The following is a 26,529-nucleotide window of genomic DNA, read 5'->3' as shown; positions in this document are numbered from 1 at the left end:
TTATTGTTATAAATTATTTGCAATATATAATTAATATTAATTTATAATATTATGAACAATAATATATATAATTTTATTCTTAGAATGGAGATCACTACACGTATTTGGAAATAGTTGAATATCTTGTACAAAAAGGTCGACCCATTCCTGTACATTTAGAGCAGCTGCAACATTTAGAAGTTCAAGTAGAAGTTGCAACTGCATGGAAAGAAAGAACATCTCGCACTTTTCTGAAAAAAAATTCTTACTACACATTAATGGAGGTAAACAATATTTATTTAACTACTGTATATATAAGTTAATTATTGAAAATAATACTAAAATGTATATTATAATTTAAGAGAACATTTCTTAGATTATGATACATTTTCTATTGTGTCAAAATCAAAACTGTAGCTATGGAGGGCCATGATATGGAAGCCCCCTCAGCTTAGTCAGCAATGCCCATATGCAGTATATACAGTTTTTAATGATAAGATTGGCCAAACTTCAGAAGGTTATAGAACGTCAAAAAGTAAATGTAATTAGGAAGAAGTTAGTATGCCAAAATGCTTACTTTTTGTTTGTGGTAAATGGAGGTTAAAATAGTACAGAAAGTCTGGATTTTCTGTAAATAAAGGAATTCTTATCAAAAACCAACAGAAAGAATGATTATTAGCATTACAAGTATCTGGTGCTATTTAGTCATGGTGAAATTGCAAATGTGGTAATCACCAGCTCCATGTTAATTCACTATCTCAATACATTTCATAAGCAAAAATTAGTTCTTGAAGAAAAGGGACAAATGCAATTTGAATTTCAGCAAAATCAGGAAAAAACTGAATTGCAAATGAAATTTGAGCTGTTAAAGAAGCAGAAGTTAACTAATGACACAGCAGTAGAACTTGGAAAAAATAGAGAGGAAATAAAAATGTATGAAATAGTTTTAACTTACTGTTGCTAGATATTTTAATTTGCAGTTTATATTGGAAAATTGTACTATATTTTTGCAGATTGATTGCAATGCTGCATGCAGAGACCAGCATACCAAAAACCCCATGGTTACCAGTATGCCTGTTAACCTGCAACTAAAAAATAAATTAATCAGATCTAACAAAACTAGTTATTAAACATATGTTAAAGAAAATATTCTTTGCAGAGCAATAAAATAACAACATTGTAATTTGACTGTCAGAAGAAAGTTTTTGTTTATAGGGTAATAAAACAATTAGTGGCTTATTGACATTAGTAGTATTAGTAGTAAGTTAGTGAGGGCTGCACTGACAATCTACACTGACTGAAAAATAACACCTTCCTCTCAAATTTCATGCAAAGTGGATGCTAATTGGTGTAGGTTGAGATAATTTACAGTGAGTTTCTGAAATTTGATATATTCAGTTTTGCACTTTTTGTTCAACTTACAATAAAATAAACATAAAAAAAGCACTTCCAGTGGTCACAAGTATTTTACATCATTAGAAAGAAGACAAAATGCAGAAATTAAACATATACAATGGAACCTCTATATTCATCATTAATCTGTTCCTAAGGATCTAATGAATATAGTAACAATTTGTCTCATAATAAATAACTGATATTCAATTAATCTGTTCCCATCCTAAAAAAAGATGCAAGAATAAAAACTTTGTTGTTTGTAAAACTTTATCTTTATTGTACTAAATAAATACAGTATAGTGATAAAAGGGGAAGAAGAGTAAAGTTATTATTGTTTAGAAGACATATCATCAGTTAAAACATTAGGTAATTCCAATTATGATCTTAACATATTAAATTCTTTGGCTAAGTTGGAAACACTAGAGAGGTTGCGGCTGAAGTTTTCATCTCTAAAACATGAACGTTGAATGTTGAGTACCATCTTGTAAGCCTAGAAGTTTGATAATGGCATTTGGAACATTATTAGAATAATGCTCGACATTCCAAATGCCATTGTCAAACTTCTAGGCTTACAAGATGGCAGTGCTCAGTGTTCGACATTGATGTTTTAGAGATGAAAACTTTGGCTGCAACCTTTTTACTTTGTCCATTTTTAGACTTTGAAAAAATTTTTTTATATCTATTTCTAACAGCTTTCCTTTTTTACTGTTTTTCTTCAGTGCACTTTTTTGCAGCCATTGGAACTTGAGGTTTTCAAAATAATCAATACGAGAAACCAAGAACACATGACCAAACAAAGACTGATTAACTACAACTAGCTGACATAGTGTTGCCAACTCAAAATTCAAATTTATAGATAGACATTTTAATAAAAGTATTCAAATCATATTGTTTCCATTAAAATTGTTTGATTTTTTGTAGCTAGATAGCATTATAAAATTAGCTAGGCCAGGGGTCGGCAGTTTGTCAAGTGAGAAGAGCCAAATTGTCATGAAAACAAAATAACAAAAGTACCAGAGAGCCGCATATTAATTTAAATGTGCGAAATACGACACACGACAGGGGCGCCTCTAGCGGACGTTTTTGGCATAACGTTACACGGATGTACGGACACGCGTTCTATGTGTTATATATATAGATATGCTTCAAATGCTACCACTCTTATGCGACACATATTGATCAACGCGAGTGTGGTCATGTGCGGACAGCGTATGAGTCGAAGTTTGTTCAGCAGCTTTATCTCATAACATAAACTCGTAAGTTATAAGGCTGCAGTGAAATGAGGTGAGGTGAAATTGGAGTTTATGTCCGAAGAGCCGCAAACGTCTATGCAAAGAGCCACATGCGGCTCGCGAGCCGCTAATTCCAACCCCTGAGCTAGGCCATTATAATTTAGGTAATTTGCATAGCTAGATTGTTCATAAATCCACTAAATCTAGCAAAAATATTTGCTAAATTGACAACACTAAGCTAACATGGCTAGGTGATTGGCATGAGCATGCAATTGTAGCGCCACTGCCGGTGTTGGAATGATGACGAATACAGAAAATACTGACAAATATGGGGGAAGTCATCAAAATGAAGAATATTACGAATATAGAGGTTCCACTGTAATTGTTATTTTTTATGTAATACTGACAGTTTCACAATATTAGAATTAAAAAATGCTGTCTTGTGAGTTTCATGCACCCTCTGTAGAGGGATGCACTTAAAACCAGCACCTCACTTAAAAATCTCACTTAACCTTCTTAGAAGCAGTTACCACGCCCCCGTGTTTACGTTTATTGTCTAGAAGGGCCAAGGTCAATATAGGTCAACAAGTTATATTATTTCAAAAATTCACCAAAAATCAAGTTATTGTTATATTCATATGACAAAAATCACGTTACATTTATTAATATCTGTAGTTATAAATACGATATTTTAAAATACATTTCCATAAAAAAATTCAATAGAAAAAAATTATAATATATCAGAACTGACATCTGTCTGTGAAAATTTGCAACATTTTTTAAAATTCACATACTCCAATTAAGTAGTTTGTTCTTGGCACTAAGCCAGAACNATTAATATTTTTGCACTAGCTTCATTTTTTTACATTTTATTAAAAGTAATGTAAATAAATATCATGTTAATATATAAATTTAAACACAGATAAATTGTAAATTCTTCCATAATTAAAATTAATTAAGATCAATAAAAAACACATTGAAAATAAAATCAATATACTATGACATCTATATATGCCATATTTATTTTTTCATAAGAAATGAAAATAAGCTAATAAACAAATACCTAGTATTTGATGTATGTGGTATATTTTAAAAAATAACCTGTTGAGATACTCAGTTGAAATTAAAATTAACAAGGAATTTAATGCCAATAATGTTGCTTATGTTTAGTATTATTTTGTCTCAAAAAAAAAATTTAGCATATTTTTGATATATGAAAAATTTGACATTCTACAATGTTGTTTTTTTTTTCCTCTTGAAAGTACTGAGCATGTTAAGTGGTTTGTACTGTAAGATACCATTCATTTGATAATGAAAAACAAATTTAAAGATTTTTGTTTTGAAGAGAGTCTTTTCATATTAACTTAATATTTTTATTCTCAGTTAATATTTACCATATAGCAATTTTGAAATTATTATGAAACACACTTGCAGGTGGAATAATTTTTTTTTCCTTTTGATATTATTTTTATACTTCTTCATTATAATTTATCATAAACATTATGTAATGAATTTTTTCATTTTATTAAATTTATTAACATTGCAAATGAATATTTAGAATTAATTGATTAATAATTTAGAAATTTCCAGACAAGTCTAGATTCATGTTGAATGCTTTAGGGAAGACCATGAACATTATATGCCAGATTGGCATAACAAGGATATAACATATATGGGGTATAATATAACAGGACTTGTACAATTTAGAAACATTATATATGTATCTAATTTATAAGGAAAGATTAACTTGGACTCAAATCAGAAATTTCTACAATAAGTTAATTTTTTCTTGTAGTAATTTCTAAATAATTAACTAAATGTTTTAATTATTATAATAGATTTAAAAATAGTTAAGCTGTTTATCTTTAAGGCAAATTATATAAGTTGAATCTGGTTGATTTGAACTTGAATAATTTAAATTTTAAAAGGGAAAATAGCATGTCATTAATTTTGTGTGTGTGTTTTTGAGGATCTCCAAAATGCATATTTTCTGTAAACTTTTGGGATATAGATGAAATTGTCATATGTTTTCAGTGACATTTGTATCTAGCTTGCAGAATTGTTTAGCTATGGTTTTAGATCTAGATGAGGAATGTATTATACTTAAGTTTATCTTTTCCTTAAAAAGTTGATGTTTGAAGTTTTAAAAAAAAAATAAAGAAAAATATGGGATTCTATCAGAGAATGAAGTAGTAATGAATGCTAGAAACTTGCAGAAAACAAGTTTAACTTTCAAAAATATTTGAATATCAAAAAAGTTTGATTAGATATTCAAATTTTTTATGAATTATCCTTATGTTCAAATTAAAAAGATTCAATTGTATTAATTAATTTCTAATCTAATCAAGAAAAATTTGACAATATTTAATTTCATTATGTGTTAAAAGTATGTTGTCTTTATTGAAAAATAAGAATAGATATCATGGTATGAATAAACTCTAATGTAATGACATTGCTAAATAACTATTTTGTAATTTCAACTAAAAAAACTTTTTAATTAAATTTATAAAATACACATAAAATAATTAGTTTGATAACCTATGAAATGCATGTTACAATCTAATATTTTTACATTTTTTAAATATAAATAACACTATTGGTTAAATCTTTATAATTGGAATCTTATTTAGCTAATTGTGTGCCTCTTCCAAAATCTGCCTCTTCAAAGAAACAATCTGCAACAAATACAGTATCTCATTTGGTACATGAGGTCAAGTTCCTATGTCCTATGTGCATGCGTTCAAGAAGACCACGTTTAGAAACGATACTAGCACTTTTAGTATCTTTACAAAAATTACCAGTAAGGTTACCAGAAGGAGAAGCTTTGCAAAATTTAACGGAAAGAGCTATGACTTGGCAGGTAAATTATGTTTGTTAAATGAATGTAAAACCATATCAGTGTTTTATATATATATATATAATTTTAAAGCCATTTTAGTCTTTTAGTTTAATTTTTACATTTTAAATATTTGTAACTAAATATCCTACATTTTACAGTAAAATTAGGTTAAAGTATTTATTATAGGCTATGAGATATCACAGTTACTAGTAATAATTATAAATAATTATTTTTTATAGTTTTCAAAAAGTAGTTTTCATACTTTTTCTAATTTTTTGAAAGATTAAGTTAAAAATTTCTAAGTTGTGATTTATTATACACAATATATAAAAAAAAGTATTACATTTAAACTTATATACAGACACTGACCTACAAACACAGTGTAACACAGATTCTTCATCTGTTTTGTAAAATAGCAGTTCACAGCTTATCAGCAAGTTCAGTGTGATACTCATGTACAGTCTTAAATGATGCAAATTTTATTTATTTTTAGTCTCTACCATGAGGCATGGCTAAAATGCATTAAAACATCTTAACCAACCATTTGCAACTTACTTATTTTCTTGATTTTGTTGATAGTCTGATTGTTCTGTCTTCAAAATAGTTGTTATAAAATATTTTAGAATAATTAGGTAAACAGAATAAATGCTATTATTTAAATATAGAAGAGGATCAGCAGTTAAGAGTTCAGCACAAATGAATAATTTTCATATACAGTAGAGCATCGGTTATCCGAAATGTCAGTTATCCGGAAGAATTCCAGTCAGCAAATTTAAATTTTCGCTAGTGCTGTGACGCTGCAATCTTTGGCTATATCTTGAGCTACTCCAATATTTTTTTGTTGATGTGTGTGTTTTAGCTGGCAGCACTGGCACTTTTGCGTGGTGTTTTTCTGAGGACTGTGTGTTGTGCTGAATCGAACGTTTTTGATACTAGATTAACTTCTAAAGTATAATTTTTTTTTTTTTTGTTTTTATATTTCTCAATATATTTATTTTGTTTGTAAAAAATAAAGAAATAATTTTTAACAATACAATAGTCACGATTATTATTTTAAAAAGTTTAGCTTAGGCTTAACATCGACGAAAATTCAATGCAAAGCAACACACGCAATGGAGAAAAATTTCAACATGGGATAGGTTAATATATTTTTTCGTACATAATCGGTTATCCGAAAAATAAGTTATTCGAACAACCCCAATCCCCAATTGATTTGGATAAACAACACTCTACTGTAATTTATATAATTTAGACAAGATTTGATAAATTGAAAATTATTATAATTTTTTAAAACTTACTTTAATTATAAAAGAATAAAACATTTAGAAGAAAACAACTTTTAAAATATGTTTTTTTATAATTAAATATTATTTATATAAAATCTTTTTTAAATTAAGTTTTTATAAAATATTTTAACTGTTCAAATCTTTATAAATTATTATTCTGTTAATACATTTTTAGGATAATGCAAGACAAGCTCTTGCAACAGAAGAATTGGCAGCTGCTTTGGCAAAGTTATCAGTTATTTCACAGCGTAAAGTAGAACAAGCAGCAAGAGAAAAAACAGAAAAAATTATTAGCAAAGAATTAATGAAGGCTGCCAGCAATCCAGAATTGAAACCTCATCTTCAAAATGTAGCCCAAACTGCATTTTCTGGTTTGCAGCAAACTAACAAAGAAATAGATGAGAAAGGTATAATACATTAAAGAATGAAAATTTTTAAAATTTAAACTTAATTGTTTAAGAAATTTTAAGTGTTATAAATCATTCATTATAATTGAATAAATTAACTGAATACAGGATGTCCCACATAAAAATAACTCTACTCATTGATAGAATAAAACCAAATTTTCAAATAGTTTTTTGTCTAATTTTATTTTTTTTTATTTGTCCCTTTTTTCCAATATGGAGATTACAATAATTTACTCATTTCACTATCAGAGAATGAAGTAGTAATGAATGCTAGAAACTTGCAGAAAACAAGTTTAACTTTCAAAAATATTTGAATATCAAAAAAGTTTGATTAGATATTCAAATTTTTTATGAATTATCCTTATGTTCAAATTAAAAAGATTCAATTGTATTAATTAATTTCTAATCNCTAATACTACATTAGAGAAGAGTTTAATATTTTATCAGTATATTAGTTATATAATAAAATTGAAATAAACTAAAATATGAAAGAGTTAATATAAATTTATTCAAAATTAAATATGTTAAATAAATTATCATTATTATATAATAATAATAATAATAATAGGAGAATTTATAATTATTCTTCTGAGTTAATGAATTATTGAATGTCTTGGTTGTCACTATGAGGATTTTTTTGAAAAGAATGAAATTTCTATTTTTTCAGAATATATTTTTTTCTAAGATTGACATTTAATAACTTTTTTTTTAGATATTGGTAATTCATTAGGAAATATTCCTGAAAGTGAAGTACCACCTGTAGCAACTGAACAAGAAGTACCATCTGTACGTTGAAATTTTGAAAATTAATTCTAAAATTATTTCATTAATAACAAATCCTATAATGATTTTACATTTTAAATTATAACTTTTTAATACAAACATACTTAGGGAAGTATTCTTGTTTAGTAAATTCCTTAAAATTATATTTTTGAAATTTATATCAATTTCAAGAATCTGTAGTTTATGGATTTCAAATAAGAAGATAGTCACAGTATTCAATTTCATTACAATTTACAATAATAATTAATAATAACAACATTTATTCATATGTGGAGTGAAAATTACATTTGATTGGAGTCAGAAATAGCCAAATACATAGTTCAAAAATACCATCAGTAAAAACACTTTATATTAGAGGTGGTCAAATATCTACAAATACTCAAATATTACTTTAATAAAAAAATAAATGTGAATACTATTAATACCTCCAATATTATGTTGTATGTACAATTACAGCTGCTGATCCAGAAGTATCTATAAGGGGAGACTAACTCAAAAATTAAAAATATTTGAAATAAATACCTATAACATTTAGTTAATAAAGTATACTAAGTATTTGGGGTATTAGAGATATTTGAATACTTTATAAAATTGCAATATTTTTATGAGAAGCAAGGATACTAACTTTTTGTATTTAGGTATAATTTTTTCTAAATTTTTAAATTCCAGATTAGATCAATAATAATAATAATAAAGTAGCTGCTTATTACTACAACTCTTTCTAACCTGTTACTGGTGCGTTCTCCTTCCTTACTAACTCGTAACTGACTGAAACAAACGTTTTCTAACTCCAGGAACGGTTCTTTTTTTTTTTTTTTTTTTTTTTTTTTTTAATTTCTGATGGAAATGCAGCTCGTAAAAAAACTTCAAATTCGAAATACGTATGTTCGAATGCTCGTTTCCCGTTTCCGTCGATGTTTGTCATGCGCAGTCGATTCCAAAACGGCTATCATAAATTACCATTCATAAATGCTAGCCATGCTGTTGATAACGTAATCTCTTCTTTATAATTGATGCATTGATTATCCTTAAGGTTAGGTAAGTATAAAGAAGAGATTACGTTATCAACAGCGTGGCTAGCGTTTATGAATGGTAATTTATGATAGCTGTTTTGGAATAGACTGCACATGACAAACAACGACGGAAATGGGAAACGAGCATTCGAACATACGTATTTCGAATTTGAAGTTTTTTACAAGCTGCATTTTTATCAGAAATTCAAAAAAAAAATACCCGAAGAAGAAACGTTCCTGGAGTTCAAAAATGTTTGTTTCAGTTATGAGTTAGTAAGGAAGGAGAACGCACCGGTAACAGGTTAGAAAGAGTTGTAGTACTATTCTCCAGTGTTGTGATAAAGATGTATAGTAGCTGCTTATTTTTAGTTGAAATGTTTTTGACTAATATTTGCTATATTCCATTAAATGATCTTCAGCTTTTATAATATATTTGTTTTGTAAATCAGTATTGCTTAAAGGGATTTCATTAGCAATGCATAATTTAATTTAGATAACTTTGAAAAATAAAACTATACATTTCTCAAAGGACATGTTTAGGTCTAATTTTGAGTGATTTTTTCGTTAGTAAAATACAAAATGTTCTCAAAATATATATATTATATATATATAAAACATCTCAATGTTTAAAATATGTGTTTGCTAATTTCTATAGAGTGAACCAGCCTTAATTATGGATGTTGAAACAACTGTTGAAAATGGAAATGATATTACTAATATTGCTAATGGGCATGATGATTCAGAGATCCCATTAAATTATAATTTGGAACATGCTTATTCTTCAGCATCAAAATCAACAACAGGTAGTTAGTTAATCAATTAAGATGTTGAAAATTTTATGGTATAACTTTTATTAAGTTTTAATTTAACACACAGTTTGATGTGACCTTATTTTTTTTTATCTAAAACTTTATTTAGTTTCTCTTTTAGTTCATAATACTAATAATTTACATGCATTTTAACAGGAGTTACTCCAAGAAAGCATGCAAGAAAATCTCCATTAATACCTAGACAGTTAGAAAGTCCAGTTTTACAATTATCTGATGTAGCAAAAGCTCAGTTAGAAGAATTGATGATGGAAGGTGATTTATTAGAAGTATCTCTAGATGAAACACAACATATTTGGCGAATTCTTCAAGCAACTAGACTTAATAGAGATCCATTAACATCCTTAGATCCATTTTCTGAACCTGAAGTAGGATATTTAAGTTTAATGTTTTTAGATTCATTTTAATTGCTGTTTTTTTTTTAATTTAATTGAATCTATTTGTTTCTAGGAAACTGACTCATCCAATCAAACACATAAAAAGAAATTTAAGAAAAGGAAGCTTGAAGATTGTAAAGGAATTGAGAAAATGAAAGTAAGTTATTTAAGTCTAATTATGATTATTAATATATCCTACATTAAAAAATAAGAGAAAAAGAGGTAAAGATACATCTGATAAAGAAAATGAACAAATACAGAATTTGGATGTAAAATTAGAAGAAATAAAAAATCCAGCTGCAATTGTAGGAAACATTTTACATAAATGAAATGAGAAATTGTTTAAACTCTTATTTTATTAAATGAACTTTCAGGTAGCTGGATTCAAACAGGCAGAGAAATTAGAAAAAGAAGCTATGCATCAACTAAGAATAAAAAATTTGAGGAAGCGTGCTGAGGATGTTGGTGATTCTCGTTACTGTATTTGTCATAAAGGACTTACTAACAATATGTTGCAATGTGAATTATGCAAAGATTGGTTTCATGGTAAACAATTTCTGCTGATGATAATTATATTATTAACTAACATATTTGAGAATTGAGAATGAAAATATATTTTTATGAAAAGTTAATAAAATTTTAAGAAAGTTCAATCTAAATGACAATGTTTGAAGAAAAAAAGATTAGTATACTAAATTATAACTAAAGTGGTAAGTGAAAATGCAATTAAATGTTTAAGTGGGTGTGGCAGTTTTGTTAACTTTAAGCCTGATGTATAACACCCAATTTTTCTGCAAATTTTTAATACCCAAAATTTCTGTAACATCACTGAATTCTTAGAATAGATCCTGGCAGAAAAACTGAGTGTTTATTTTTATGCAAAACTAGCTGCAAGGACCCACTTTGCTGGGTTTTAATTTGTTCGTACATTTGTATGTAATATAGTTTTTTGTATATATAAAAGACTGTTTTTCTAAGTAATCTAGAATCTAGCTGCAAGGACCCGCTTTGCTCAGTTTTTAAAAAGTAACGATAGTGAAGATTAAGATAATTACATTATAGCCAATCTTACCCGTTTTCACAGAATGCAAGAATTAGGTCCCCCGTTTCCAGACTAATTAGAGACCTGGTCCCGATTTTATTTCTGAACGTCTCTTGTTCACGTCAAGTCAAACGAACTATTTTCAACGTTTCTGAAACGTTTACAATCGTTCTATAATCGAACCAATATTCGAATTTTATGTTAGAATTTAATTCGAACAAAACATTCAAAATAGAAAGCCACTTTCAACCACTTTCAGCCCCATATCTCCCGCATCCTTATAGCTATCGAGACGCAACCCCCTGGTGCACGAATGGAGACTTGGGGCTACTACCACATACAAACACCATTCACGTGCGATGTGTAGTTTTGGCGGAAAAGTGAAATATAGGGACATACATGTCCATTTATATATATATATATANAAAAAAATTTATTGACAAATTAAAAATTAAAATTTATCTAAAATTATTTAATAAACTTGAACAGTTAGATATTTTATTGGCTTAATATTTTGTGAAAATTAAAAAGTAGCAATCACTAATTTTTGAATTTAATAGCTGTGTGTCTAAAGACAAGTTTTGGATTCTTGAGAATTGGTGTAACTTGTTTGTGGCAACAAATTCTGAAACTGGCTGTCACCTGAACAATTATGTTATTAATCCATGATCACGTGTGATAGTGGCAATTTTCTGTACCTACTAATTTTTGTGAGCATTTTTCATCAAATTGAGTTGCTCAGTTGTACTTCCATGATATCCTCCTGCTACAAGTTATCTATCTGGCTAAAAATTTGATTAAAATATTTTTTTATCACTAATCACAGGTCTCATAAAACTGCTGCAGAAAATCACTACCTTTTGCATGTGATTGCACAGAGTTTTTCCGTTGTCACATGACTGCATGTGTAACGTGGGGATTTTCCACACTATTATTTTTGGTAATCTGTTGTCATGATCTCTCGCAATAGTGACAAGAGGTAGGCATGACTCATAGATGTGTCAGCTTTGCATGACACAATAGGGGTGTGTGTGGGTGGGTGGGGTCTGCAAGTTGCTACTATCTTGAATGCTTTCTCCATAAAGTAGCCTAGGTTAATATGATTGTCAACAATTTAAATGTTTTCACAAGTTCATTTTGTGTTTTAAAAAAAAAAAAAGAACAGAAAAATAATTTTTTGGTCTTTCTGAGGAACACTTCAACCTTCCTATCATTTATTTCCAGCTTAATTCATTCATATTAGCTCATATTATCATAAAGTTTGAAGGGCTCCCATTGGGAGTCCAGTCAAGGACATTGATCCATAAACAAAACAATATATCATAAACAACTGAACAATGTATAACATTGAAATTTTGCATATACAGAAAAGACAACAGTACAGAATTTTTCAGAATTATCAAATTTGAGGAATAGCAATTACATGTGAAAAATTAGTGGAAAATTGCATGTGATCCTGTAAAAAAAATATATAAAAACTGCATGTAATTACAGGTTAATACAGTATCATCTAATAATATAGCTTCCAACACATTTACATTATAAAAAAAATTTATTTTAAATATTTATTGTTAATTAAACTTACTGAATGCTAGTTTTTATGAAATCTATAATGAAGATAGACACCCACAACTGCCATAAATAATTGGGCTATAATTTGGAAATATTAATTAATAATTACCAATGAATTTGACACTAGAGGGAGGTGTTAGGTGCCATCTCATATTAAAATTAATAATTATTATAAATAATTTAGATTAAACTGGAAGAAAATAATTGGCCTGAAGCGAGACTCGAACCCACAGCTCCTGCTTACCGTGCAGACTCATTACCATTTACACTACCTGAATCTCCAGTTCAATCTCCTCTTCCAGTATATATAAGTTTAAGATATAACCATCATCGGTTATTATGGTGCTGACTGGAGATGCAATTGCACCCAGAAACATCCACTCAAGGCACTCTGTCTGCCATCACATACCTGGCAAGGCATAAATATACAAATATAAACACCAACTGAAACCCAATGCATAGCAAATAGACACCCACAACTGCTGTAAATAATCTAGCTTATTAGCCTGATTATTTACGACAGTTGTATTTCTATAATGAAAAATGTAAACTGTTTAAAAAAAAAATTTATAATCTATTGAAATGAATATATTATATTAGTTTTGTTTTGTTAAAATATCATCTACATTCAACTTAAGTCATTCAACAGCATTCAGTGTTGTATTTTGAATGTTATTTGTGACATCACTCATATAAACACACTTGATGGAGCCATTCAAATTGTTGAATCTGAATTGCTGAAAAAGTGATCATTGAAATAATTATTGAACCTATTCCTTCACAAGTGTTCTTTGAATCTACATTATGTAATATTTATAGTCAAATGCCAACTTATCTGATCTAAGTTTTTTTTTCGTAATATTCTGGAACATCTCTCTTTATGAGGTACATAAATGATATTTACTTTCATTTATTGAAATTTTATGATTTTAATACTATATTTGCTCTACTTACATTACTTTTATTTTGATGATGATTCTAATTTTAGCTACAATTAACATGCAAGTTGTAAATCATTCTTATTAACTTCAATTTTTGTTCCAGTCTTGCCTGTTTTTATTTATTGCTCAAATCACTCTGCAATGCTTTAATCTAAAATTGTACTTTATTGTATGATTTTTATGAAAAATTTATACAGTAAAATCTGTCCAAAATGGAACCTGAATAAAGCAGAAATGTGCCTAAATGGAAAAATTTTTTGAAACAGGATGATTTTGTGTTAAAAAAGAATCTGTTTAAAATGGAAACTTGTCAAATTGGAAAAAAATTTGGTATTATGCAATTTCTGGTTTACACAGGTTTTACGGTATTTATGAATTAATTCAAATTAATTAAAAGATTAAGTGGCCAATTAAAAAAATAAATGTTTTGTATCTAATAAAGAATAGTTTTTCTGAGTTATTGTGAGAGTAATTTTCAGCTTTATTCTTTTAGGGTAAAGTATAATACATCTATCCAGTATTATTTTTGTTTGTCTTGATTCTTATGTTATTCTAAAGAATATATAATAAAGACATATTTGTTAATTAATTAAATAAATTATAAAAATGTAATAAATACAGTGCACGTTCACTTAGCTGAACTGATTACTGTAGAGGTTTTTAGATTAGTGGATTTATATAGAAATAAAAGTGTAAAAAAGGGCTACAGATAAACATAGTTTTAAAAACCTTTTTTGGTACATTGACTTATATTACTGTTTTATAATAAATAAATAAATAAGTAATCTTTGGTTTTTTTGTTTTTTTGCTGGAACATTTGATGTGAAATGCTTAAATTAAGTAGAGTTTGGATAAGCAAAAGTGCACTGTATACTCATGTAAATTTATATATAAATACTAATCAGTTTTCAAATATTAATATTTTATTTTTCAGTTTCAAACTAAATCTAAATTATCCAGTATTAAAGAAAATGGTAAACCAAGGAAGAAACGAATGAAAATTAATAAATTCAATGATGAGAAAACGGGGAATTGTACAGCACATACAAACAATACAAGATCAAATAATAGTGTAAATATGGGGAATAATAATGCTGAACATGAGATTAAAAACTCAGTAAAAAAACAATTAAAAATTAAAAATGAACCTAACGACTTAAAAGAAAAAAAAGAAAATGGTGTAACTATCAAAAAAGATGGACCAAAAATTAATAGGACCAAGCAAAAATTGCTTGAAAAACCAAAGATTAAAAAAAGTAGTTTAACAAGTAGGGCTAAAATAACTAGCTCAAAAAAGGGAAGAAGAGAAAATAATGGTGATGATGCTGGAGATGACTTTTGTTCAGCAACGAGATGTCTACGTCCTACAGGTAAAGTTTATTATTATTAAACTATTCTTGATAAATTAATGTAAATATTCAAAATTGTTTGTTTATTATTTTATTAAAACTCACTAGTTTGTTCTATTAAGATGTTACTCTTATTTTTAACTTATAGACCCTACAAAATTGATTTCTTTATATTTGGTTGGAAATATTAAATATAAAGACCACATGTAATCATTAAATTTATTTGTATGCTTAGGTTGCCGTTGGATTGATAGTACATTGTTGTCCACGTGTGTCTGTAGACAGTCACTATATTGTTATTTAACTGTGTGTATCTAGAAGCAAACTTGAATAGATGTGTTAGTTCTTTAATAAAATTTTTTCTTTTTTATGCAAGACATTGTACAGTGTGCATTGGTCTAAATCAAAATCTATTTGTCTCAGCTTAATGAAACTTTGCCTAAATAAAGAGTAATGTATACTAGTAAAATGATTAGGCTGACAATATGAGAAAAATTAGTTTCCTTAAAAATATTCACTGAAATTACTAGTGTGACCACCTTTGACTTCAATGCAATTTAGTATTGAGTTGAAAAGTTGTCTAAATGTTTTCTTTAAGAAAATATCCAGATTTGCTGCAATTCAGGACTTGAATTAATGCAATGTTTCATCATATTGTGGATGTTTTCAATAGAGAACAGATCTAAGGATTTATCTGGCAGTGCATTATCTCAATTTCTTTAATAGCATTCCATGATATATCTACAATATTTATAGGTAGGTTTTATCCTTTTGAAAAACTCAATTTTTTATTAATGGGTTTAAAAGAGTATGAACACTGAGTTTACCACACATTCCACATATCTGTGGGTATTCAGTGAATCACTGAAGTAAACTTGATTTGCTATTATATACGATTGTATCATAATACCAGGGATTGTAGAGGAATGGCATTCAAGAATTGCTGTTGATTAAGCCTTTTCACCAACCCTTTCAATGGTGGATGCCAACATATGTGTGGAATGGAATGGAAAAGCAGCATCACAAAATTTTTCTTTTCTGTTCATAACTTTACTTAATATAGTTGTTCTATTTATCCAGATTTCTGTGAAAGAAAGTGTATAATATATTAATATAATGTAGGCATAATAAAATATATTATATATTATTTCTCTGTGTCCCTTATGTGTACCTGTATAATTTTAAATCCTTATTAAAATAGAGATAATTTTCAGAATCAAGAAACCCCTTCTATATTCAGTCATATTAGAACCTTTACCATTAAACAAATGTGTGTTTTGCACATGTGATTTGTACACTCAAAGTTTCAGAGTATTTTTCTTATGTTGACATGAAGTTGTATGACATAATCTATTCTAATCAGAAAATACAATGTAACAATTATTTGATAAAGGTTTATTTTTGATAGGTTCCTTAAAGGTTTTTATAGGATGAGTTAACTGTATTTCTTGGTGTTTTATTTTTAATTTGGCCAGTATATTTAAGATTACAGTTAAGTATTTCTCAGTCAAAACAAAACATTAAAAGTTAGCCTTGTTTTAAGCTATAGAAAAATTATTTTTCTTTATTATTTAATGATGGTTATCATTCAGCTTTGAATTAAATTGTTGTTTCTTTTTTTCTTTTTTAACAATTATTTAAATGTCTACTGGCATATTTGGTATTTCTCACCAAATATGTTAGCAGACCATTAGCTGATGATGTATATGATTACAGTAGAGCATCGTTTATCCGAATCAATTGGGGACTGGGGTTGTTCGGATAACCGATTATGTATGAAAAAATATATTAACCTATCCCATGTTGAAATTTTTCTCCATTGCGTGTGTTGCTTTGCATTGAATTTTCGTCGATGTTAAGCCTAAGGTAAACTTTTTTAAATAATAATCATGGTTATCGTATTGTTAAAAATTATTTCTTTATTTTTTTACAAACAAAATAAATATATTGAAAAATATAAAAACAAAAAAAATTTATACTTTAGAAGTTAATCTAGTATCAAAAACGTTCGATTCAGCACAACACACAGTCCTCAGAAAAACACCACACAAAAGTGCCAGTGCTGCCAGCTAAAACACACACATCAACAAAAAAAATATTGGAGTAGCTCAAGATATAGCCAAAGATTGCAGCGTCACAGCACTAGCGAAAATTTAAATTTGCTGACTGGAATTCTTTCGGATAACTGATTTTCGGATAAACGACGCTCTACTGTATTTGGTAATGTGTTAGCATTGTTCTCATTAAAAATCATTTTTCTGTCATTGTTTAAGAATAATTTATGTAAAATTAAAAGATACTCTTTGATTAGTTAGTGGAATGAAACGTTAGAATGTTATATCAATTTATGGTCATTAATTATTATTCTTTTACTGAATATTTTTGATGGATGAGAACCCACAATTGTTAAATTTAGCATGAATATTCAAAATATGATGTAGGAAGACAAAGCAGTATTTGTATGGAAAATTAAATGTTACATCAGTTTGATGAATTAAAAATCTTAAAATCTTGAAATCTTAAATGTTAGGGAATGAGTAGTAGTAATAATTTGTATCTAAAAATCTGGTATCAAATATCATTCTTTTATAAACTTACTAGTAGCTTGGGATGCCCCCTAGTGGGCGTTCTTTACAAATTTCCATGAGGCATGGTTCCTTTGACTTTTTTTGTTCCTATCAATATGCTCTACAGCTCTGTTAAAGTCCGAATGGTAAGATTTACCCTCCGAATGAAGAGGTGGCGACCCCCCCCAAACCGTAGACCCCTGTACTAACAATAAAGTCAAAGGAACCATACCCCTACTCGCGACCCTTCAAGAGATATAAGCCCCTGAAATAATAAATTCCTATTACAAATATACTGAATTATTTATATTGTTATATTGACCAAATAATAATTTATTGGCCAAATGAATAATAAAAATTTATATTGTTAATTTAAATAAGAATTAAAATTGTTAATTTGAATGTTTGAAATATGACACACGATAGGGGCGCCTCTAGTGTCCGTTATCAAACGGTTACGGGANGAAGCTAAAAGTATATATGTGTGAAGTTTATCAGTTGTCCAGATAGCAAAAATAATTGAGCCTCATATATCAATTTTGCCACTTACATACACAGGATGGAATAAGTGCTAAAGTTGATGTAAACAATAATTTAGTTTTTAGCTATGTAATTCCCTGATTACATTGTTATTGCTATCTTTAATAAAATTATTTTTATATTTTTTCTCTTCAAATTTATTATTGTATTATCAATATAACTGTATAATTTTGTAGAAAAAATTCTTTTTATATTTAGCAAATGCTAGTGGTTTCAATGTATTCAAAAGCAATTTCAGTGAATTGATTGACTTTTGATAACTTGCTGATAGTGTTATTTTATGTTAATGTAAATTTAATTTTAAATTATTTCATTGTATCAGAAATGAATGTTTAATCTCTAAATTTGATTTTTGAAGTAAACCTTCTTTAGTTTTGATCTTAAAAAGATTGTTTCAAGTAATAGAGTGTTAAGATGAATTTATTAAAGGAGTGTTTTATGTTTTCATATTTGTCTTTATAAAAAAAGTTTTTTTTATATAAAGTAAAACTTCTTTAAATGCTAAAATAAATTATATAAATTTTTAATTTATAATAGTATCACTTACCATTTTGTTCTCTCTCAATTTTTGTATATTTTGAGATTTTAATACTATATTGTTCCATTTTCCAATCTCTAGCTTCACTTGAGTTCATTTTGATTCCTCTCTACTATTGATGCTGCTAGTGCAAGAATAATTCATGTTGCTGATTGTCTTCATACTCCTGTTAAACTTTCAAACTCAATTTTTCAAAAACTTCAAAAAGTAGAGATTGAACAAAATGGTTCTCAGCCTGCAATATGATGATGTAAATTTAATAAATATTTTACATAAATGTAAATTTTGTAATTAATGAAACATTCAACAGTTTTGACAATATTTTTTTTTTCAGATAAACTTTTACAAAGCATATATAATTTTTTTTTGTCAATTTCATTTTATAAGTTGTAAAAGCTATTAATTAAAGATTAGCATTTTAAAAATTTCTGTAAATTTTTGCTTATTATTAATTAATTTAAGAAGTAAATGGGCATTATTATAAGCCTTTTTAATTCAACATACTTAAAAAAATCATAAGTAAAAATGTAAAATATTGCTATAATAGGTCCATTTTAAAAATGGTTTATATACAAACCATTGGTCATAAATAGGTTAATGTACAGCTTGGTGTTATTCAAATTCCTAAAATACAAAATGGGATATTTACATGCCAAGATTTCATTGTATTAAGATTTTGAATTGTAGAATTTCATTCAAACTAAAGACTTGATATGAGTGAAAATACTTTGTGTACTTTAATAATTCTTTGAAAAAAAAACCTTATTTATAGTTGTGCTTAACTATAGCATTTTATAATTTCATTGTATATATTTTTATTTGCATTACTTTAAATCTTTCTTCTCTGTTTGTATAAATATTTAATCACTGTTTGCTATAAATATAAAACTATGAGGATATGATATTTATTTAAGTAATAGTGAACATTATTATCTAGTTACAATTACTACTTTTTTCTTAAACACAATGTAGTGTAGATGAATATATTTATAATGTCGACAAATTATTTGTCAGAAATATTACCCAGTATTAAATTCTAATTAGTTAAAAAAAAAAGTTAAATTAATTTTAAAACTTTTTTGAATTTTGTATTATGCAACAGGAACACTGCTTTGATATTGAGTTTTATTGTTCTTGCTGTTTACTTTGAGTCCAACAAGGGATGAAAATTATTTATATTCTTGTTGGAATTCATGATTCCTTGCTTGAGTAATTAAATATTATGCTAAATATTCTGCTTAACTGATTGGTCAATACAAATAATTTGGTTAGTTATAAGTGACTTTTTTTCATCTGAAAATTTGTTTTTAAATGGTCATATTTATTAGATTTTTTTCAGTTATTTTTAATTGAATTGAATTATAAAAAAAGCCTTAAAGTAAATATTTAGTACAAAATCTATTTGTTTTGTGTAGTCAAATGTTTTTAAGTATTTGCTGTATTCTAATATTTTAATGAGAGTTGATCATAGTATAATAGAGTATTAGCAGATTATTAATCATTTGTGATTTCACTGATGAATGATGCTTTTTTTTTTTCTTTCTTTATTTTTTTTTTATGTATTAAGTCAATGTGTGTTGTGTAAATGTCTTCTGTATGTCTTCTGTAGGCCTGCCGGAGAACCATTGAGTCGGTCAGGAGTTGTTGCTTACAACTCTATGAATTTCTTCGGCAACCTTTCTGTTGTTCTGTGAGTATACTGTTATCTTGGAAATGAGTATAAATTTAGTGTGATGCATGAGTAAGCAGTAAAAATTAGAAAATTGTATATTTGGTCTTTTGTAGGATTCTTTTTGGCCTGTTAGGTTTTGTATGATTCTTTTGAGTGAAATGAAAAATTTGAAGTGAATTTAACTTTTTTACAAGGCATTGATATGAATGATTCATAGTGATAATGCAATGCCTGAATTTTGATTGTGAATATATTACTTCAGTTTTCTGTGAAATTTTCTTAATATAAATAGATGTCATTTTATTTTATTTTTGACCTTATACATCAAGATTTACCTTACTTTCATTATATTTAAATATTTTCATACTTTGCATTTCAAACTTAGATTTTTAAGTTAGCTCATTTTTACTCTTAATGTTGTTATGAAATCTTAACTATTTCTTAAGATTTTATATTTTCATTAATGTCTGTTACATAAATATATTACTACATTTATTATTTTGTGTAACAAAATTTTTATAAATTATTGTACTATATTTACTTTTAACCTTTTTAGTAGATTGTTTTCATAATGAATGTTTTCAAAACTTGTATTATTTTTATACATTTATATATTTTATATACATTATATAAATATAAATACTTGTGCTAGATGTTTTTTATTTCTTAATTAAAAACAAACAGAAATTTAAAAATTTATATTACAAATGTAATCTAAAATAAATTATTTAAATGCTATATTTCATCCTTGAAATTTTCAAAAATTATATTTGTTATAATTTTTTTTCCAAACTATAAAAAGTTCTACAGTTTCTTACAGAGAAAATATAAATTGTTGTTTATTAATTTTAATGTAAAGTTGAGAAATGAAATCTTATATTTATTCAAAATAAATAAATATAGCCTGATACTATTTCATTAATTTATAAATTTTATAAATCATTAATTTTTAAATTAATCACAAACTTCAAAACTTTCATAAGTAATTTGTTGACTTCTATATTAGTTTTTGTTTGATTTCTCATTGAAGTTTTCTTATTAAACTCAAATTACAATAGATATTGTACTGTTACTGATGTTTAATGATATTTAGTGATTTCTAATTTTGTTCAAGTACATTTAAATAAAATTGTAAAAATAATATACAGTAAGTCCTTATTATTGATGATGATAATAGCACAGTGTACCTTACAAAATCTTTATACTTCATATCTTGGTAAATGTATCTATGCTGTTTATTGATAGTTAACAAATATACTTAGTTAATTTGTTATTGACTTATAATAACTAGTCTGTATTGTCAGATCCACTGAATTTCGTCAATGACAGATTAACAAAACAATGAATAATGGGATGATGAACAATTGCTTTATCATATGAAGGACTCACTGTATTTTGTGAAATTTCCTCCACAGTTTATTGCTTAAATAGTTTGAAATATATTAGAAAATCTGGAATTTTTTTTCATTTTTAAAAAATGTTGTATCTTTTTAATCAGAATTTAATTATATTTATTTGTATATTTTTCAGGAGAAGCTGTTAATTGGGTCCAATGTGATGGTGGTTGTGAAGAATGGTTTCATTTATTATGTGTTGGATTGAATGTCACTGATATTAGTGAATCTGAAGATTATATTTGTCCTCATTGTACACATAGGCAAAATGGGGTAAAATTAGAAAGTGAAGATGAAAATTCAAATGCAGAAAAAGAATCTCAACAGTTTAATACTTCATTATCAACTGAAGAAATGTGTGAGTCACAGAAAAGTAATGGTGTCTTTGAGGAATGTGAATTTATTCAACAAGAACAGCTTATCAAACAGGAATCGTGTCATTTGGATTCATGTCTAAGTAGATCATCAGTTCATGATTGTATTAATGTGGATGTTAATTGTGATAACTTCACATCTTGTGAGAGTGTTCTTATGAAGGTCGAACCAACATCGGAAATTAATATTAGTTAAAAATCTTTGTTGTAGTATATTATATCACTGTAGTTAGTTTTGGAGCTTAAGTTTGGGTAAATCATAAAATGGAAAATTCCTATCATCTGTATTCCTGCCAGGAATGATCCTCTTGGATCCTTGTACTTTACCAAACTTTCCAATGTCACTGTATACATCAGAAAATTTAAGTTTTTGTGAAAATGTTTATTGCACCACCCCATTTAGAAATAACTCACCAAACATCAGTACGAATACTGGTATTTGTGATTGTTCAGCATCTTGTCCACTTTTACAAGTAGTATTTGTGAAAAAAAACAATTTGGATTTTTTTCATCTCATTGGTATCTAGGTGGGTCAAAGGTTTGACAAGAAGAGAAACACAATGTGATATCTCTAAAATGGTGAAAGCATAAGTGTCTCTTCTTTTGCATTTTAACATTGTTTATATCCTGACATGTAATCGACATGCAAGATGTCATTGCTGAAATGCAATACCATTTGCTACTGCACGAAAAAACTAATGTCTAGTTAGATAGGATACTGCTGAAGAAAGAATGGTTTATAAAACTGGACTGTTTATATAGCAGTCAACCAACTCTGACTATATTTGTGTTTAGTAAGTTATCTCATACTGAACTGGATTTGTTTTCTGAATTTCAGGAAGAAAAAAAATTTCATCATTCAGTATATTGCATTTGAAGTGTCATTTGGCATAAGTGTTTCAATAAGAAATTTAAATGTATCATTTTCAAATGTAAAATTGCATTGTAGTATTAATTTTTATATGTGATGATTAATTGAAAATATCAGTAAATTATAGCTGGGTTTGTGCTTTTGTTTATTTGTTGCTTCTTCAGTTTGTCAGTGTTTTCAGTTGTGATCATGATGCATAAGTGTAGATTTACATCACATCACATAATAAAATTTTTTGTTCCTCTGCTGTATCTGCTTCTTAAATTTATTTAGCTTACCATATATGTATTTTATTATTATNAGAGGACTTTTTCAGCGTAACAGCAACTAAATTTTAAATCGTAATACTATTACTTGATGCCTCGCATCATAATGCTATTACTTGATGCCTCTCATCATAGTCCTCTTCTCGGTGATGAGAGTTTATCACTTCTTCCTTTGTTAATATTGTAACTTCATTGTCTTGAAAGTAGCTATAACAGAGTAATATCTCTGTTTCGCTCCGTTTCTAAGAAGAGTTGATAAAAAACATATAATAAAACCCGTTCGAAACAAAACCTTAATAAAACGGAAACCTGTCTAAGCGAGTCCGGTACATACAGGTAAAACCTGTGTAAACCAGAATCACAATACCGAATACTTTTCTCTCTCATTTGGCAGGTTTTCTTTTAACACTTTTAACATAGAAAATCACACCGTTCTGAAGAATTTTTTCCTTTTAGGCAGGTTCTGCTTTGGACAGGTTTCACAGTATATAATATTTTTAAAAAATACAATGAATTTTTCAAATTTATGAAGCATTTGACAAAAATTTTAATTAAAACTGACTGACAATGAATTTAAGTAAATTTCAGAGTGAAAAGAGATTTGAGACAAAGTCTTTTGTAAATTAGAAAGATTAGTATTTCAAATTCAGAATTATTAAGTAGAAAAGATAAACTAATAAAAAAGAAAAAGGAAGTCCAGAAAAGTTCCAGTATTGTATTGATAATGGATAAGGAAACACATATTTTAATAAACATATTGGGAACATCAATTCTAATGATTTTCAAAATTTTTTAGAAATGATTTTCAAAATTTTTAACTTCATAAAAATGACTTTGAAAAAGAGATACAGGAGAAAATTACTTTAGGTAATGACAGTTTTCAACAGAATTAGGGATGTGTTACAGCAATATGTTAAAAATCAAATTTTTAATATTAAAAAAAGAATATTTTATATAATATAAACACAAGCTGCAATCAGTAATTTTTCAGAATTACTGTCATAATTTTTTGATTTAAATGTTTGAATTTTTGAATTTGATATTTAAAGAACTAAAACTGCTTTCAAAATGACAAAATTTAATGGTCATTTTGAGTTATGCACTTTATTATTATTATTATTCTCACTCTGTACTTTTCACAAAAATTGAATAAATCATAGATATAATGTCATGGAAGCATAGCAAGATTTTAAACCAATATGTGCAACAGCAAAGTTTTTCTCATTTTCAACAAAAACATGCTTTTATTATTATTTTAAGGCAATTATGTGAAGTAATTCACTTGAAACAACCCAACAGAAAAATTTGATACTTCACAACAATGGCATATACAGTTGTTAGAATCATTGTTTATCTGGCAAGATATGAAACTGTTATTCTGCAACCACCCTCTCTGTTCCTTTATCTGGTTTCAAATGACAATGAAATAAGTCAAAGTAAAAAAAATTTTAGAGAAGGAATGGTTTGAGTCAGCAAAACTCATACATGACAAATCAGAAAAAATTTTGTGATTCTTGAAAGCAGCTGATTTTTCAAAATTTCTTCTGAATTTGAAAAAAAATATGTCAAAACACAGGATGATTGTTAAAAAAAATTTTGTTTCTTTATATCTGAACAAATTTTGATTTTTGACCCATTCCTGGAAGTTGTGTTATTTAACACACTGTTTCTATTCTAAGTACATTAATGTTTTAAGAATTTTTAAGATATTATTAATCTTGGGTTATTTACTCAGCAATAAATTTTCTAAGTAAACAAATGACACTTTCCTATATATATATATATATATTTCACATAACTTTTTCTTTAAATTTTCAAATATATTGTGTTAAACAGAATATTTGATATTATAATTCTATAATTTAATTTTGTTCTATTTATCAGTAATAAAATTAAAATTTTGAATTCTCTTCCTGATATAGCAGAAAATTAATTTTCAGCTATTTAATTTTCTGAATATTTGCATTACTTAGAATTAATTTTCAAAATATGTACCATAATATAGTCTATAAGATAATGGTATAATTATGCTGCTCTTATTAATCTCCTGTAATAAGTTGCATTAATATTACATTAATTCTAGTGAATAAGTTTTTTTTATTGCAAATTCATTGCTAATAATTTTTTTGAATAGAATAACTTCTGACATTTCAAGAAACAGTACATTAGATTTCAATGAATCTTGGTCAGGCTGCTGCAATATACCATAGCAAGGATGAATCGTTAGTATGTGAAGGATGCAATTTATATGAATTCATCAGTCTAATGTATAAATCCTGGCCAAAATTTGTGAAACAATCTGTATATTTAATTGAAATACATACCAAATCTTACAAGATTATTCATTTTTATTTATTCAGTCCATTTAGTTACAGTATATACATACATTTCACCCCTTGTAATACATATTTTTTCTTAAAATTTATATTAATTGATGATTTATTTATAAATCCATATTTTGCATGAATAAGAACTTCTGTACATATGTAATTTATGAACAATCCATTATGTAACACTATTTTCATACTACCAGTTCACATTATGTAACACTTTATAACACTATTGTAGAAACCCACTCCTGAAATTATGTAACACATATCCTTGATCAAACTCCTCAATTGTAATAATACACAGCATGTGGTACCAAATATTGCATTATTTTATTGATTATATCATTGTTTTGTATGTTATACATATAAACAATATGGTTCAGTATGCAACACTTCAGGAACTAAAATGAACCATTTTATGAGTATTGTCCAAGGGTTAAGATCCTAGCATTGTGTGACATTTTTGTAAACATCCCTGCCTTGTATCTTACCCACCCAAACAAATCTGCATTATATATTTTATGGATAGTCCATAATTATTGATACAGATTAATTATGTATATTTAAAAATGCAATATAAATGATGGATTTTGTTTTTAGAATATTAATATCTACAATACAAGCAGGAAAAATAATTTAGAATTAGATAATTAAATATTGTGTCACTATTATTATATAATGATATAATTTTCTGTATTATTCAGTAGCCCAATATAAGAAGAGCTTTTGGTACCTGCATTGAATCTGATTTTTAATTTTTTTCTACAGAAGGCAAAATATGATGATTGAACTAAGAAATAAATATAATATTAAAAATTATTTCCAATTATTGAATTGGTTTTTCAAAGAAAAAGTACTTTAGCATACTGGAAATGTAATAGCAGTATTAAGATTCTAATCTCATTTTGGATATTAACACATATTAATTTGATTTT

At 27.1% G+C, this 26,529-nt stretch overlaps 1 protein-coding gene across 1 annotated transcript in view; it reads left to right on the top strand.

The window, feature by feature from the left end:
- The window catches only part of LOC111633283 (lysine-specific demethylase 5A-like), a 121,782-nt gene extending 98,533 nt beyond the window's left edge, over positions 1-23,249 (top strand). Inside the window, exons 29-37 of the mRNA XM_023377820.1 lie at positions 84-278; positions 5,221-5,466; positions 6,907-7,138; positions 7,851-7,924; positions 9,590-9,737; positions 9,900-10,129; positions 10,212-10,295; positions 14,628-15,063; positions 21,890-23,249. Coding sequence (XP_023233588.1) covers positions 84-278; positions 5,221-5,466; positions 6,907-7,138; positions 7,851-7,924; positions 9,590-9,737; positions 9,900-10,129; positions 10,212-10,295; positions 14,628-15,063; positions 21,890-22,323 — 2,079 coding nt within the window. The 3' untranslated portion in view covers positions 22,324-23,249. The remainder of the gene's footprint in view (positions 1-83; positions 279-5,220; positions 5,467-6,906; positions 7,139-7,850; positions 7,925-9,589; positions 9,738-9,899; positions 10,130-10,211; positions 10,296-14,627; positions 15,064-21,889) is intronic.
- Positions 23,250-26,529: the final 3,280 nt, after the last annotated feature.

Source organism: Centruroides sculpturatus, unplaced genomic scaffold (assembly GCF_000671375.1).
Source record: "Centruroides sculpturatus isolate CEXI.00-Female unplaced genomic scaffold, Cexi_2.0 scaffold579, whole genome shotgun sequence".
Taxonomy (NCBI): Eukaryota; Metazoa; Arthropoda; class Arachnida; order Scorpiones; family Buthidae; genus Centruroides; species Centruroides sculpturatus.
Note: the sequence above shows the minus strand (reverse complement) of the source record. Positions and strands in the feature narration are given on the sequence as shown.